The sequence below is a fragment of the Pezoporus wallicus genome, unplaced genomic scaffold (assembly GCF_028554395.1).
Source record: "Pezoporus wallicus isolate ANWC-B61680 ecotype Strahan unplaced genomic scaffold, APGP_CSIRO_Pwel_v1 contig_5863, whole genome shotgun sequence".
NCBI classification, from domain to species: domain Eukaryota; kingdom Metazoa; phylum Chordata; class Aves; order Psittaciformes; family Psittacidae; genus Pezoporus; species Pezoporus wallicus.
The window spans coordinates 542,582-558,761 of record NW_026635152.1 but is presented as its reverse complement, the minus strand read 5'-3'; the positions used below and the strand labels follow the sequence as shown (position 1 = coordinate 558,761).

At 52.2% G+C, this 16,180-nt stretch overlaps 2 protein-coding genes across 7 annotated transcripts in view; both read left to right on the top strand.

Annotated features, from left to right (window-relative positions):
- ANKS1A (ankyrin repeat and sterile alpha motif domain containing 1A) overlaps positions 1-2,608 on the top strand; it is a 126,233-nt gene extending 123,625 nt beyond the window's left edge. The window contains exons 26-27 of the mRNA XM_057404181.1: positions 770-825; positions 1,094-2,608. Of these exons, the coding sequence (XP_057260164.1) occupies positions 770-815 (46 nt within the window). The 3' untranslated portion in view covers positions 816-825; positions 1,094-2,608. The remainder of the gene's footprint in view (positions 1-769; positions 826-1,093) is intronic.
- An 8,644-nt stretch (positions 2,609-11,252) lies between these two features.
- Positions 11,253-16,180, top strand: part of SCUBE3 (signal peptide, CUB domain and EGF like domain containing 3) — a 35,645-nt gene continuing 30,717 nt past the window's right edge. For 3 of the 6 annotated variants that reach the window (XM_057404314.1, XM_057404305.1, XM_057404296.1), the window contains exon 1: positions 11,256-11,971. In XM_057404314.1, coding sequence (XP_057260297.1) covers positions 11,869-11,971 — 103 coding nt within the window. In that variant the 5' untranslated portion in view covers positions 11,256-11,868. Of the gene's footprint in view, positions 11,972-16,180 lie in introns of all 6 variants that reach the window. The other 3 variants (XM_057404326.1, XM_057404320.1, XM_057404337.1) reach the window with 2 other exon arrangements.

Below are 16,180 nucleotides of genomic sequence, written 5' to 3'. Positions count from 1 at the left end.
CCAAAGATACCATGTATGTGATGATGCCTTGGAGAGGCAACTGCAGCAGCTTTTGGTGGCTGCTGCATGGAAAACTGAACATCAGGAGAAGGCAATGGGGCTCTGTGCATGTGAAGCATCCATGTGTGGGTTCCTCCCAAAGAGCTCCTACACCTACAAACAGGGGCACAAAGAGGCTTTGAGGGGTGGTTGCTCTGCTCAAAGCCACAGGACGGGGCAGGAAAGCAACTGGTCATGAGAAATAAACCCAGGAAAGCTCATTGTGGGACCAGGCTGGCCCAGATCCTACCCAGGAACTCCCCCCAGTGCTCCCTGTTCAGCTTTGCACAGTGCCGGACCCTTCTGCTCCTTTCTGCTGCTCAGCCTCGTCTGAGGAAGGTGAGGGTGGGGAAATAGCATTTACAGAGAATAAGACAGCACAGCTCTTGAGATGACTTCGAATTGCTCACATCTACCTGTGTCAGTGCGGGGCCCGCCACTCCCAGCCTATGAATCCTGATCCCAGAGGATGCAACTGTATATATTTAAATATACATGCATTTTCCCTGCATGTATTTCCCTTCCCAAGTGACTGGTGACACGAAGAACTGTAATAGCAGACTATTTGTAATGCATTTCCTACAGATTTCTGCAAGGGAATCTGGTTCCTGGGTGGTTTTAACTTGCCACAAAGGCACAAGACCTCAGGAGCACTGGTGGGTTCTTTTTAATCTACTGTTTTAATGAGCTCCATCCATCTTTCTGATTAGATTAATCTCATTTATTTCAGCCAAGCCATCCAGCTGAAATCCCAACAGAGGAAATGGGGATTTTGAGTCTTTCAGGGTGAGGGTTTGAGTACCAGGCAGCCAACTCCACATGGACATTTGCAGTTTGCCCTTTTATCATCTCACAAGTTTGTAAACCTGATGATCACATTGGAAAGGGACCATCCAAGCTCTGATCCTGTCTGCATCACCCACACCATCAATTATGTGCTCTGGAGAGCCCATGTGTCTCTCCTCTGCTCTTTTTGAGCAACTTCCCTAAGAAAACAAAACCAACCTAGCAGGGAGGGCTCAGCTTTCCAAAACAGCTCCCATTTTCCCTACAGGAGCAGAGATAGCTCCATGGCTGGAGCATCTTCTCCAGTGGAATGGCTATGCTTCTGCAAACCCACCACCATGACCCCACCAGGCACAGTGAGGCAGCAGAGGGTGGGAAGGTTCCACTTGTTCAAACAAGCTGCAGCCCGTGGAAAGGGAAATGGTGTTTTGGTTTAAAAGCTGCTGTTGATTTTTCAAGCCTGACAAATGTGAAAGTCTCCATTTAGAGGAGTCAAACCAGCAGTGAAATGGGTCCCTATCTGCACACCCACACACTGATGGAGGCAGCTGAAAGCAAACTTCCTGCTGAGTCCTGGTCCGGATCACCTACAAGCGCAGTGCACCAAGCTGTGAGCAGCCACCCGGCCGTGGAAGGTTCTCTGCAAACATGCAAACCCTGTCCCAGCATGAGAGGTAAAGCCCAGTTGGTGTTACAGCCCCTCACTTCCAAAAAGTGGAGCTTGGAGCCTACAAGCTACAGCTTTGGCTCCGCTATGAGGAAAGCAATCAGGGGGAAGGGCAGAAAACGTTATCAGGGAGGATGTGGAGGGCAGAGCCAGGAGTTTTCCTCTGCCCCATCAGCCAAGAAAGCTGATTTTGCAGGAGCCCCTGGGATTGTTTTTGTGCTGGATGCTGGTGCATCTGGGAGCAGACAGCTGGATCCTGAGGAGCTCACAGCTTCCCTGCAGGTGAATGAAGTGGTGTTATCCACCTTGTCCAGGTGAGAAGGTGCTGTGGTGTTGGGTCTGCTGTAGCCTGATTTTGGTTTGATCCCTTTGGAGAGGTATCTGCTGCAGTGATGGCTCTGGGGTGGGTGTGCAAGGTGTCTACGTGCTGTAACACACCACATGCTTCACCAGTGACTACAGCATCTATTCATTCCCTTCTCCAAAGCTGGTGTGTGACCTTTTCCGTGAGACAACCCATACACATGAGCTGGCTGTTGCCACCTCAGTCACGACACCCATGTCCAAGCCATGGGGACTGGCCACTTTGAGCAAACCATCACCCATCCTGCCCAGCCTCTGCGGCCAGCTCCTCATCTTGGGGCATTTCACAGTGATCTCATCATCCATATACTTAGGGGATGGGTTGGTGCTGGGTAAACTGAGGCTGGGAGAGGTTTGGCTTGTGGTCACATGGGCAGTCTGACTGGAGCCCAGGTGTCGTGGCTGGATGATGTACATGGATCCAGGGAGATGCTCCGTGTGCTTTCACCCATTTGGACATCCCAGGACCCAGAATCAGTTTTGGGCCTCATGTGCTGGCTCTCGGTAATCACATTTGCTGACTTCACTTAATTATCTGAGTACTCAGTGCAGAGCTCATCTGGTGACGCTGTGGTATGGGGAGGCCCAAACCACACACAGTGCTCAGGGAAGGATTTTGATCCCTAAAAAAATAACAAGTTCAAAGGTGGGTTTTGGCTTAATGCGGTTTATCTAAATTGCTTGATGTTTGTTAATCTGGATTAATACAAATGCTCTTGGAATGGCTGCTTGGGGAAGGGTTTGCTCTGCTGTTGGGAAGAGGACAGGCTTTCCTAGAAGTGAAAGACCAGAAAAAGAAGCAAGAGCCAGGTCCTGGCTGGTGCTGAGTGTGCGTGAGCCCCGTGAACAGGGCAAGGCTGTTTCTATCTCTGTTGTCCAAGGGGTCCCTCAGCACCCCCATACACTAAGGACCGATCAACTTCCCCTCTGCCAGCAGAGGATTAATCACCCTCTTCTCTCTGGGGTGATGTGAACCCCTCTTTTGGCAGTGGTTGGCACAATTAGTGAACGTGAAGGTAAACTGGAGGTCAAGCCCAGATTTGAAGGTGGTGGTGGCTGGCGTGAGCGTGACCCAGAAGCCATGTGATGTGGGTGACGTCCTGGAGAAGCAGGTGATCTCCCCGTCCTCCCCTTTCCAAAGGCTGGGATTAGGAGAGATTTTACAGCTGACTGCCCAGCCTCATGTTAAGTTTAGGTTTGCAATGGCTCAGCCCCCCTGGCCCCTTGTCAGGAAGGACTTTTGGGTCTTTTATGGCCATTTTGCATGTCAGCAGGGCAGTTCATGCCTGCCAGGGACCTGACTGTGGGAGGGATCATCCCTCTGCCATCTGTAGGGACCTCTTCCCACCTTGAGAACAGGCAGAGAAATACCCAGCGTGGAAACTGGGACTCATGGAAGGGGATCTCAAAGCCCAGCACTCTGGAGAGGATTGTCTCATGCTTGTGCATTCACTTGGGATCAGAGTGCACTTTTGTGTCCCACAGAAGGCTTCTTGTGCAGCCTCAGGCTGGTCCTTGCACCTTGAAGCTTGGTTTTTTCCCATGCAATGAGGAGAGCAACCTTTTCCATCAGCTGCCTGTGACCAAGGATGCTCGGGTGCCATGAGGAGAGGGCAGACATCCATTGGGTCAGCTCCATGAAGGATCCAGCTCTCGGCAGCCACAAGCAGCAGCAGCAGGAAAGCAAAGTGCTTCTGCTGAGCTGAAATGGAAGTTGTAAGTGGGACCTGATCACTGCCCAAAAGCCAAAGGACTCCCTCCTCCTCCTCCTCCCCTGCCCCAGTGCAAACAGCAGATTAACAATTTATTTGACGTGTTGTGGCCGGTTGGTTTCTTCACCCACTCCCCTGATCAGAGGGAATAAACGTTGCAGTGTGCAAGAATGTTCATTTCAGGTGAGGGTAAATATAGAAAGGAAAACCTGCTGAGAGCAAGCCATTTATTTCTGCGTTTGGAAGCCTCTGCTCATAAACAGGCAGTCATAGCCATTTGGAAAATCCCAGCGTGGTTTCCTTGGCCATCCCAGAAGAACATTTACTTTCCTGTAGGTTAAGAAGTTCGTTTTAAATTAAAAAAAATAATAAAATAATGGCATCTCCCAGCCGCCCCCGGGGGTTCAGGGCTTGTTGACACACTGAGGCTGCTCTGTTCTCACGTGAAACTGCTCCAGTGCAGGATCACAGAGATCCTGTAGGGCTTTCCCAGCTGGCAGTGCTGTGGGGGAACCTTGTTTTTTGGGTTCCCCTTGTTTCCACAGCTTATCATAGAATGGTTTGGGTTGGAAAGGACCTTAAGATCATTTAGTTCCAACCCCTGCCATGGGCAGGGACCCCTTCCATAGAGCAGCTTGCTCCAAGCCCCTGTGTCCAACCTGGCCTTGAACACTGCCAGGGATGGGGCAGCCACAGCTTGTCTGGGCACCCTGTGCCAGCGCCTCAGCACCCTCACAGGGAAGAGCTTCTGCCTTAGATCCAACCTGAACTTGCCCTGTTTCAGTCTGAACCCATCATCCCTTGTCCTATTGCTACAGTCCCTGATGAAGAGTCCCTCTCCAGCATCCTTGGAGCCCCCTTCAGATATTGGAAAGCTGCTTGTGTTGGGCTTGGGATTTTGTCAGACCTTTTACCCATGTGTAGGGTTAGAATACCCAGGTTTTGGGGGTGCTGGTGGTGAGGATGCAGTGTGGTACTTGTAGGGATCTCAAGAGTCCTGTGCTTGGGAGGCTGGGCCAAAGGGATGATCCTGTCACACTGAGCTTGTGCTGGACCAGAAAACATCTGAGGGTTTTGGGAGAGTGTGCCAAAGACAAGAGGAGAGTGTGGACCGCAGGAGCATCCATCAAACAAGCCAACAGCCAGGGTAAGCCTGTGGCGCGCTGCTGCAGCAGCATGGGAGAGACACTCCAAAATGGCATCATAGGAGGGGGGTGAGGAAGGTCTTGCCCAGGCCCTGCATCCCTCCTCTATCCTGAAAGCAGCGCTAAGGAAAACCATGTGGGGAGAGCAGCCAGCTTGAATTGGACGGCTGCCCCACGGCTGCTCTCCGTGGCTGGCACCGGCCAAGCAGGAGCCAGCTCCCAGCTCTGAAGTTTCCTGCAGTCAATAAGGGTCTCTCCGTGTTTTCCACAGGCTCTGGATTTGGCTCGGGTTTGCCTTGGTTTCCGAAGGCAAGAGGCAGTTAAGTCTCTTGGAAGAATGAATTAATTAGCAAATGCCTTTGGTCAGGTCAGTGCCCTCGAGTAAAAGCGTGTTTCATGCTTTAAAGCAGAGCCTCTGCATGCAGGTAAGCTTTAAAAAGCTTGTATTACCCTCAGTATTTTAAGAGTTTCACATACATCATCCTGGAGGAACCCTTTCTAAAAAAAAAGGAGGAAAAAAGCCTCCCCCAAGCGTGGTGTTGACTCTAAGGTAGCATTTGTATAAGTAACATAATATTGACGCAGTTGGCTGAGGTCTGGCTGGGGCTGTTGGAAATAAACTGCTGCCTTGTTAAATTGTCACTGGAAATGCAAGTGGGAAAAGGACTCACATCTTACACATAAAATGCTGCTTTACTACAGCAGGAAAAAACTCAGGAATTAATAGGTCTCCTTCTGCTCGAGGGTGTTGGATTTAACCCCGAGTAAGATTCATAAACTATTTTAAGGAGAGAAGTGCTACTTTTAAACACTTGTGTCTGGGTCCTGGAGTTAAAGTGGTGTCACTGGTGCTGAGTTAACCCTAAAGTCCTCATATGCTGGCCCCGGGATCATGCAGACGCAGATAGTGCTCTTGTGGAATATACAGACACATCAGCACCTGATAAGCGTGTGTGAATTTGGTTTTGATGAGTACCGAGTACAATGTGTTCCAACAGCCTGTGTCAGAAATGTTTCAGGCCTCAAATGCTTCAGCTTTGAAGCAGCTCTTCCCTGTGAGGGTGCTGAGGCGCTGGCACAGGGTGCCCGGAGAAGCTGTGGCTGCCCCATCCCTGGCAGTGTTCAAGGCCAGGTTGGACGGGGTTGGAGTAATCTGCTCTCATGTGAGTTGTTCCTGCCTGTGGCAGGGGGGTGAAAATGGTGATCTTAAGGTCCTTTCCAACACAAACTATTCTATGATTCAACCTGAACCCTGAGCTTGATTTTGTGTGTAGGACATGAAATGCATTTAAAACACTTGTTCCAAAGCTGTGCCTGGGCTGAACATGAAGCAGCCACAGAGTGTTGCTGAATCTACCTGGAGGGTGATCCAGTGCACCCCAAAAGACTCCTTTTGATTTCAGTAGCTCTAAGAGCTATTATCAGGCTATCTTCCGTGGGAAATGTGATTAACAGAGCTTTAACGAGGGATCTATCACTTTCCTTTCTACCCAAAGCCCCTTCCTTCTCCACCCACATCCTGCTGATGTGCCAGTTGACATACATGTGCTCATGGAAAAGGAGGATGCGATAAAAGCCATATGGAGCATGGAGCAAGTCAGTGGCATGGGGTCCAACTCACCAGTGTAATTATACATGCTCCAGTATGATTTCCCAGTAATTATTCTGGAATAAACCCCTGCCTATTTCTGTAAGAGCTTATGTCACTTGGAAAGCTGTTATAAATTCAGCTGGAAAAAGGGACCCTTATTCTGGGGTAAATGTGGTTAGTGGTTAGCTGGGAATAGGGCTATTCCTGGTGCTGCCATCGAGCTTCCTGGTGACGCTGGTTAGGTCACCTCACCTCAGTGTGTGTCACCTTCTGCTGCAGACTGGGAATTACAAACAAGGGCACTTTGGGAAGCTCCGTGACACTGGAAAAAAGGTGTCAGAGGGTGACAGGCAGACATTTAGTGGGACTTGGGGCTTTTTTATCCACATTGGAGGCATCTTGATAAAACTGGGCTTTGGGGGAAATGAAGGATGAAGCCGGGAGCTGGTGATAGGGGCTGGTGGCGTCAGTGAAGTCCATGCTGTTGGTGTGTTACAGAGAATACTGTTTTCCTCCCTGTTTTTAAAATAGTCTATTTTGTTCTGAGTTCTAGACCACAGCCTCACTAGGGCATCAAAATGTCTCTGCTGCCAGCTTCTTCTAGTGTGCAGTGTCAGGATACGGTACCAGCACCCATCACCCGAACTGCTGGGTGCTCTGGGTGCTGTGAAGAGGTGAGGTCCTGCCTGGGACTGGCAGTGCTGTGCCTCTGTGAACCAGAGAGGAAGGGGAATCTCCTGATTTGCAGCATTTTGCCCTTTTTTTCTTCCAGTATCCTGCCTGATTCACTTGCTGCTTCTGCAAGCCCTCAGGTCTTTTATGGGAGTTTTGCTTTTGCCTGTTACTTCTCAGCAGCTTCTAGTGCTTAGAAACCTCTTTTGGCTCCAGCATCATGCAGATGTGTGATCAGAGATGAAGATGCAGCTCACTCACACCATAGGGCATTGAATTCATGCTAGAGATGGGGAGGTCTAGTTTCAGAGTTTCCTTTAGTTTGCACAGATAGCACAGGGGGGCTCCCAAGCCACAGCCTGTCAGCTTTGCCAAAGCAGGAGCTGCCCGTGGAGCAGATGGACCAAGGTGCTGATGGCGAGAGGTGAAGGGAGTGTCTGTCCTGGTGCATTCCCATGCGCTCCGTCCCGGCATGAGCACTGGAGCAGGACTCGTGCTGCTCCTCTTGGGCTTGAGCCAGGGAGGCAGAGGGGAAAAAGCTCTTTACAGCCCATTAGACCTCCCCAGAGCCGCTCGGCCCCTCTCCTAATAAAAGTGGTGGTGGAAGCCACAGAAACATTACGGCCGGTCTGCAGAAGATGCCGGTCTGCAGAAGATGCCAACCCGCCGCTCCATGTACCTCCCTAGTGGCTTTGCCAGAGCTGCTGACCCTCCCGGCAGCCCCGGCTGCTGGAATTCCCTCTGGGAACACAGGGCCAGTCCCCTGTCTGTTCTGAGCTCCCCCAGCAAAACACACATGGGAGAGTTCCAAGTGCAAATGTGTGTGTGCTAATGGGAAATGAATTGCCTCTTGCCCCGAAGCTTTGCAGCTTGAGGAAAACAAGGCCGGGTCTAGGAATGACCTCATATTGCCTCCCAGGGAATGTTTTGCCAGATGAAGGGGGGAGAAGCAGCATCAGGACTGCACAATGTATGTATCTCTCTGCCTGTGTAAACATCTCTGTAGCTGCAGAAACCTCTTAAACCCCTGAATGAGAGAAGGGCTGCTTTGATCTGTGGATGTGGTGGTTGGTTTCCAAGGGCAGAATCCGTTCTTTTTTTAATTTTCCTTCAAATTAAAAAAATGCCTGTTGTGATCTTTTGCTTTTATTCCTTGGCGAAGGGACGGGAGCAGGGTGCAGTAAATTCTCATTACTCCCCATGTAACCATTTCGGCATGGTTGACAATTCCTCTCTGGCTCTTCAGTGCCGCAGCACAATGGACCGAAACTTCTGGCCCTACATGAAGCCAAAGCAAATGGATTTTGCCCAGAAGTGCACGACGGGGAGTGGAGGCAGTGGGAAGGAGACTCCTGTCGCCTCCTTCCCTGCCAGAAACACGCATAGAGACACACACGTGTGTGCGCACAGGGCTTGGGATGGAGGGGTTGTCCCAGTGCTTTTGAAGGGCTCCAGGGAGGGCTCCTGGGAATGGATCCGTGCAACCCTGTGGCAGCAGGAGCTGGTGAGGAGCCATCGGGGCTGAAGCACTGGGTTGTCGTGCAGGAGGTTTAAGTGTGATTCATGGCTCTCCCTCCAGACTCCCTGTGTGATCTCGGGAATCTCCATCTGCGCTCTGGATGTCCCTGTGCTCGGAGGGGAACTGTGGCAGCCCTGGGACCTCCATCAGCCCTTCTGCTCAACCAGTCCTCGTGCTTTTGGAAGAAAACAAGATTATGCATTTATTCAGGGAGTTTCCAAATGTCAGCTCCTTGCCCCAACCCATGGTGCTTCACAACCCTGTTGGAGGAGTGAGACATGGGGTTTGCAACCCCTTTGCTCCCTATGGTGTGAATGATGCTGCCTTCAGCTGAGGACCTACCTTCAACAGCAAAACCCAGCCCTCAGTGCAAGGCACTGGTTGAACTGGGAGCCTTTGGCTGGAGATCTCTCCCCACCGAGGCTGTCTGGGTGTGAGCAAGGAGTTTGCTGTCCCCCTGTGCTGTCATGTGGCTGCCCGGTGTCTTGGCGTTGTGATTACATACGATGCTGTGTATTTAAACTGGTTTATGGATGTTTATACGAATGTGTAAACCTGTAATTTAGAAGCTTGGTTATAAATCAACATCGCTGAAGGTCTTGTCCCTTGTGCCTCGAGATCACTTTCCAGATTTAGAAGATAGGTTAGAGGAAAGGAAAAAGAGGAGGACTGTTTAGTTTTCCTCTGGTTATGATGATAAAGGATCATGGGATGGGATGTGTCCCGCACTCTGAGGTGTGGTGGTTGGGCACAGGGATCCCAAGCAGAGAGTTCCCATTTTGACTCATTTTGGCCCATTTTAATGGCCTCAAGCTGCCCCAGGGCAGGTTTAGATGGAGCTGAGGAACAATTCCTGCCCCAGAGGGTGCTCAGGCATTGGAACAGGCTGCCCAGGGCAGGGCTGCAGTCACCGTCCCTGCAAGTGTTCACACAGCGTGGAGACGAGGCCTCAGTGCCATGGGTTAGGGGTGGCCTTGGCAGTGCTGGGGTAAGGGTTGGACTGGATGGGATTAAAGGAGCCAGGAGCCTCCTCCAGTGGGGTGCTGAGTGGGATGGCACATTCCCACTGGGGGATCATGATCCTTTCCTAATGCATCCTAACAGTGACACCTCCATATTAGTATTTTACATATATAAAAACCTATTACAGCTTTAATAATCATTTCTGCATCTTAGTCCCTTCCCAAGCTGCCCTGGAGCCTGGCTGTGCCAGGAATGGTTGTGCACTACTGTTTTGATTCCCTATCATGTAGCAAGATGTGCTGTGAGTTACTGCACTGGTCGTGTTGGTGCAAGTGCTCTTCCTCTGGATTTCTTACCCAACTGGGCTAGGGCAGAGCCAGTTGTCTCTGTTGAGAAATCCCTTTTAGCTAGGATGGGCTGGAAGCTGCCTTGCGCTGAGCTGCCAGCCCAGTCAGACAAGAGCCCTGCAGACACCCCTGGCTCCAGGTTTACCTGCAGCCATCATGCAGATGTGAGTTTGGATGTTGGAGACTTATGCTGGGTGTAATGGGCACATCTGTGCTTCTGTCCTTTGGCTGATGCTGGTCAACCCCTCGAAGGGGTTGGTTCCTGCATGGGTTTAGGGCCCCGATGCTCAGTGTGTGTGACCCGCTGGCAGCCAGCAGAGCTTTGTGGGTGCAGGATAGCTCTGCAGGGCTGGGCTGGCCTCTGCCTTTGGAAAGACCCATTGTGTGGATGAGCTCCTGATTTCCACATGGGGTGCTCGCCTGGGCCAGCCATGCTGCATCTGTCCCATCTGAAACACACCTGCTTCTGCAAACCCACTCCCTCAGGGAAGATCCCATGAAGGCAGCCCAAGGGTCAGGCATTTCTGTAGGGAAAGCATAACCAGACCCAGGGACTCCTCAGCATCCTCCTGTCCAGCTGAGGTCCCTCCCCTTCTCTCCACAGCAAGATGAGAGCCGGTGCCTTGGCTTAGCCGGACACCTTCCATCACCTCCAGCCCCCTTTATTGTATCTTTAGGGGTTATTAGGACAAAAGAGGGTATGGAAAGACTACAGGGCAGCAGGGTGGGCTGGGAGGACCCCATGGGCAGGATGACCACTGGCTCCATGGGACCCCATGTTCCTGAGCAGGTGGAATCACCATAAGCCTTAATCCCGACCACGTTCCCAGCTCCTAGCCCTATCTCCTGCTGCAATTTCCCAGCTGAGCAGGAACACCCTGGAAGAGAGATGGTGCCAGCAGCTCCCATTGCAGGGGCAGCCACGGGGCATGGCAGAGGGTCCCTCTGCACCCCTGGGCTGCCGGCTGCAGGGGGGGCAGCCCGGGAAAGGCTCCTCCGAGCAAGCAAACACCCCCTGGGATACTCAGGTCTTTTTTTCTTCCCCCTTCGACCCTTATTTCCAGCCCCTCCTTCCCCACCTTTCTCTTACAAATAGCAGAGCTGCTTTCTGATCCCAAATTCCACCATCGCAGCACCCCAAGATGCTCCCACAGCCGCTGAGCCCAGCCAGGCTGTGCCATCTGCAAACTCTGTTTTAGGGTTTTTTCTTACATGTGTATGTATACATGTGCGTGTGTGTGGTTTTCCCTCCCCTTTTCCACCCATTGCCTTTTCCCATGCCATACCCCTCCCCTTGCATGTCCCGTTCCCCCCCCCCCCCCCCCCTTGCCACCACCCCAAGCCCTCGGTGGCCGAGGGGCTGCGAGGTGGGTCTGGGGGTTGCGGGGGGCTTTGCATTGATGCATTGATCGCCCCTGGTCTCCGCCTGACCTCCCTGCTCCCAGGGAAGCAGTCTCCATGGCTACTGGCCCTTCTCCTCCAGAGTAGACTGTAAATTCCTGCAGGCAAAGCCCAGCCTTGGGGGTACGAGGGAGGGGGAGCCGGGAAGGAGTAAACCAAAGCCAAATAGAAAGAAAGAAAGGCTGGGAGAGAGAGAGAGAGAGAGAAGGGCGTTGCTTGGATGGGGCTCTCCTTTCCACTCCCCTTTCTCAGGTCCCCAGCACCAGGGCAAGGCGCCTGCTTCCCCCCTCCAGCGCTGCTGCTGCTGCTCCTGCTCCTGCTGCTGCTCTCTTGCAAAACTGGAATTGGCTGGGATTATTTAAGGGGGGGAGAAAAAAAAGGAGAGAAGAAGGGATCAGAGCGGCCGCCAGAGAGAGGGCGATAGAGTCCACTTTCCTCCAACTGCCCTGGGTCTCCTTCCCTCGCGCTCTCCTCTTTAGCAACACCAAGAGCCCCAAACTGAACCCAGAGCAGCTTTTCCATCAGTTCTGCTCCCTTCCTTCCCTCTGTCTCACACACGGCAAGAAGAGAGCCCCTTCCTCCTCTTGATTTCCCTTCGCATGCTCAGCCTCTTGTTTCCTTTAAAGCACTGGAAATCCCCCCCGTCTTGCCCCTTACTCCTCCATGCAGACTGGGATTGCAATGGGAGTTTTGCAGCTTGCTGGATTTTCCATCCTTTTCTTTCTCCTGCACTCTGGAAACACGCTGGCAAATAAAGCCAGTCAAGGTAAGAGAAAATCTCCCCAGCTCGAAGGGTTGCTGTTCGATGCGTGCGTTAGGACCTCTTTGGATCTGGGGTTTTAGATGCAGGCTGGAGGAATTAGCAGCAATAACAGCAAATAGTGGAGGGGATGTTAAACGGTGCGTGCAGATATTCTTGCTGCTGCCTTTGCTTTGGGGTTGTTTTTTCTGGGAACTCTTTCAGGAGTTGTGCTTTTTGCACTTTAGGATTTGGTTCAGACGCTTTCTCTCAAGGCAGGGGGTGCAGAGGCAGAAAATTCGGGTGGGCAAAGAAGTCTGCACCCATCGCAGGGAAAACGCGGCCGTTTGGAGGGGCTTGGGGGGCTTTTCTGGGGTAGGGTGTCCGTGGGATGGGATCACACCCACAGGGCTCCTTTGGGGCTGGGTTGGAGGGAAGAGACCGTGATGTCTGTAACGCCGGGAGGTTGCGTCTGTGGCTGTGTGTGTTGTACCCAGGCAGGGGTTGAATCTGCAGCGCTGTGCTATAGGGGGTGGGGGGCTGAACACAGCAAAGCTTGAAAAATACAGGAGCTCTTTCCCGATCTCTGGCAAAAAGAGGGAGGTACGTCCCAGCGTTATCAACTTCAGGCTTTCTGCTCCACCACTCTGTAATCGAGCCTTGATTTCTCCTGCCCAGACACACACATGTAGCTTTATGTATGGTCTAAGCTATACCTTAGGTTTTCTATAGCACCTCTATATTTAGCTGGGTTTTTTTCCCTTACACACGCGCAGGAGTGCGCGCGCACACCCAAACACACACAGCCCTATGTGCATGATCCCCTTGGCTCTCTCAAGGGGGGGTTCCTCTTAACTCCCCGCTCTGAATCTCTTGGGGTTTCTTTTCTTTTTGGTGTTTTTTCCATACACTCCACGGTGTGTAAGATTTATCAAACCCAGCTTTGGCTCTTGCTATTGTAGTAGCTGCGTGTTTATGCGTACGGCGAGATTAAATAGAGTGTGAATGAAATATAGGAGCACAGGATAGGATTAAAGAGCTCTTGTAAGAGTATTTCAGCCCCGTGCATGGTCGCCCTGAGCCCTGTCACCGACAAAGTTAGAAGGAATTTCAAGGCTATTGTCTTATCTGGCTTAAAGTGTTCCTTAAACAATAGGAGACTTTTCAGGAGGGCAGTCTGGGCAAGCACGGGGGACGTGTTCCAGGGCAAAGGTTTGGTAAGAAGGCATCCAACTTCATGTAAAGCTTTATGATTTAGGCATAGACAGGAATGCTTAGGTTTCTATCCATCTCCATCCCCCCCCCCCCCCCCCCCCCCAATTATCTTGAGTGTATGCATTGCTTTCATTTCTTATCATAATATTTATTTATTAAGGCCTTTTGGTTTCCAGTTCCATTTAAGCCTGAGCCAGAATTGCATTAAAATAGCAAAGTAAAATTCCATCGTGCAGAGACTTGACAGATCCCTGCGGGGAAGGAGAGGGGTGGAGTGGGGGTGGAGAGAGGTGAGCTCAATCCTGCACCGAGGGAGGTCACCCGCCGTATGCCTGGGATGGTGCTGGCTCATGCCAGCCCCTGGAGAAGTCACGGAGCAGAGCTGGGGTCCGGACACTCTGCAGCGGTGGGGGGGTTACGGTGGAGAGTGGAGCTGCTGCTGTGGGGTTCTGAGGGCTGGAGAGAGAAGGGTGAAGGCTGGCGCCTGTGGGTATGTGAGGGCTCAGGGCAGCGGCGGATCTGGACCTTTTGGAATGAACCTGAAGTTGTGGCCCCAGCATCACCCCACACTATTCCTATAACCCAATGCTACCTCGTTTTGTGTGTGTGCAAGTGTTGTGGAGCTCTTCAAAGCCACCCTGTGTGCCTGGGCATGTTTTAGTAGGGTATTTCTGAAAGCATCAGGCATCCCCCCTGCATCTGTGAGGTGATACCCTAAGGATGGGGTACACAGCACCCTCCCACCTCACTGGGTGACTGTCAGGGGCTGGGGATGGCTCCTCTTCCATCAGATGGGTTTGTTTTGCTGTGCTAACATCACCCTGTGTGTCGGGCTCGCTGGCTCATTGCTCACTCTGAATTACCCTGGGAAGTTTAGTCTGTAGGGAAGGAAGGAGTTAGCAGAGCCATTCGCTGGGCCTGCAGGGTGTCTGCCAGAGGACCTGCCTGTCTGCAGGGTTTATTGGGTCAGTTTAAGGCTAGGAAAGCTTTCAAGAGGAGAACTGACAGTATAAATCCAAGGAACCCCAGGGAAGCTCCCAGTGTGCATTCAGCTGGGATGAAGTCTCCCTGTGGTCTCCCTGCCAAGGTGTCCAAACAGCCCCAAGCTGCTGCTGTACCCACAGCTCCCTGGTCTTTGGACAAGTAGTGCCACCCCCAGTCCCGTCCTGTTCTCATCAGTGCATCCCACAGCCTGCCAGGCAGAGGAGCCTCTCAGTGGAGCAGCGCCCTTGCCCATCATCTGCCAACATCAGTCCTGCCTTGTGTGCTGAGGGTGATGGAGCCTGAGGGCTGGCAGATTTACCCCCTCCTCTTGTACCACGGAGTGCCCGGATCCGGCCCTGCCACACTGCTGGCAGCACCCCCATAACTGGAGACAAGGTGCAGGATTCACCACTTTTTTTCCTGAAACCAAATTGCAGGAATGAGGCCGGGAGAACAGAGCCGGGAGGGAGATGCAGCATCTCCCTGGGCACCCCAGTTTGCAGCTCCCACAGCCCAGCCACCCACCCAGTGCAGGGTCCGAAGTGGGACCACGACCCTAGCGCAGTGTGATGGTCACCCACGATTAGAACCAGACCTTTTGGCCAGTGCTCTGGGATGAAGCCCCCATCCAGCGTGGGGACTGGCTTTGGCTGGGATGCACCTGCGGAGCCTACACCGCCAGATTCCTTTCATACACATATATATATATTTTAGGAGTCTAAGTTTTTCCAATTGCAGCAGAGATGCTGTTTGATTCCCTCCCACCTCCACCGAACTTCCTCCCCTCGGCCCCCGCTCCCCTCCCTCCCGTGCATTCACAGTGTGCGACTGTTGTGCCTGTCCCCTCCGCCCCTCTGAAATATGAAATGTAAAACTGTAAACATTTCAGCATAGAGCAGTTCAAAGGAGAGCTTTGACTGAGGGCGTCCAACATGCCTGTACTGAGATTAAAAAGGGGAAAAGGGGGAGTGGGAAGGAGGGAAGAAGAGGGGTTTTTTGTAACTGCCAATGGGAGTATAAATATTCAGACACCTTGAGCCTTGCAGTGGGGATGTATTGCTGCCTCCAAACTGCTCAGGAGGGTTTTCGCTTTTAGTTTTATAGAGACTGTTCCTTTGCCAGATGGTCGTACCGGAGTAATCCATTTAGGAAAAAACTGTGCATGAATAACCTTAACCTTCACTTCCAAAGTTGTAAGTCCCCTGAGAGGCTTTAGGAGAAGCTTGGGATGGCAAATAAAGTTTGCTCTGTGTTTCTGTGAGGATGGGCTGGAGATGTGATTGTTGCTCCCAAAGCCAGAACCAAACACACACATTTTTAAAGGCAAGCTTTGAGCAGCTTGATAAGCTAAATGAACAACAGCAGCAACAGCAGTTCCCATGGGAGATGAGCACACTGCTGGTGTGGAGCACCAAACCCTCCTCGGAGGAATCACAACTGAATTGAGTGACCAGGGTTGGCTCAGGGAGGTGGGATGGGGATGGAAGGAGCATTTCCCACCCCAGGGGACGCTGGTGATGGTGGTGGATCTCAGATCCATCAGGTTGACCCAGGCTGGTGCAGGTGATGAGGACCTCAACCCAACTCTGCCCTCACAGCAGTGGGATGCATCAGTGAGGGGGAAAAAAGCTGCTCTGGGGGCACTGGGAGCTTTGGGGAAGCAAAACCTGGGGTGAGGGGTGCAGAGCAGGGTCTGGGTATGGGGCAGTGGAGTGGCCAGGCAGTGAACCCCCTCAGGTCCTCACTGTGACTTGTGGTTCTGCATCCTTCATGTGTGCTCCATCCACAGGGCCAAGTACTGTGGCTGCATCCAGCAGGTCCCATCTGCTTTTAGGCATGGAGCACCGGGCTCCAGCAGTGGGGCTTGGTGAGATGCAGACATCCCTCTACCAGGGACCACGGGCGCCACATCCCTGAGCCAGCCATCACTGACCACCCGAGTTAGATCTTGAGTTCAGATGATGCATATTTGGCCAATTTACACAAAGCCATCCCACGGAGAATCTTCATCTCCTCTGTCCAGCCTGCGGCTCCCAT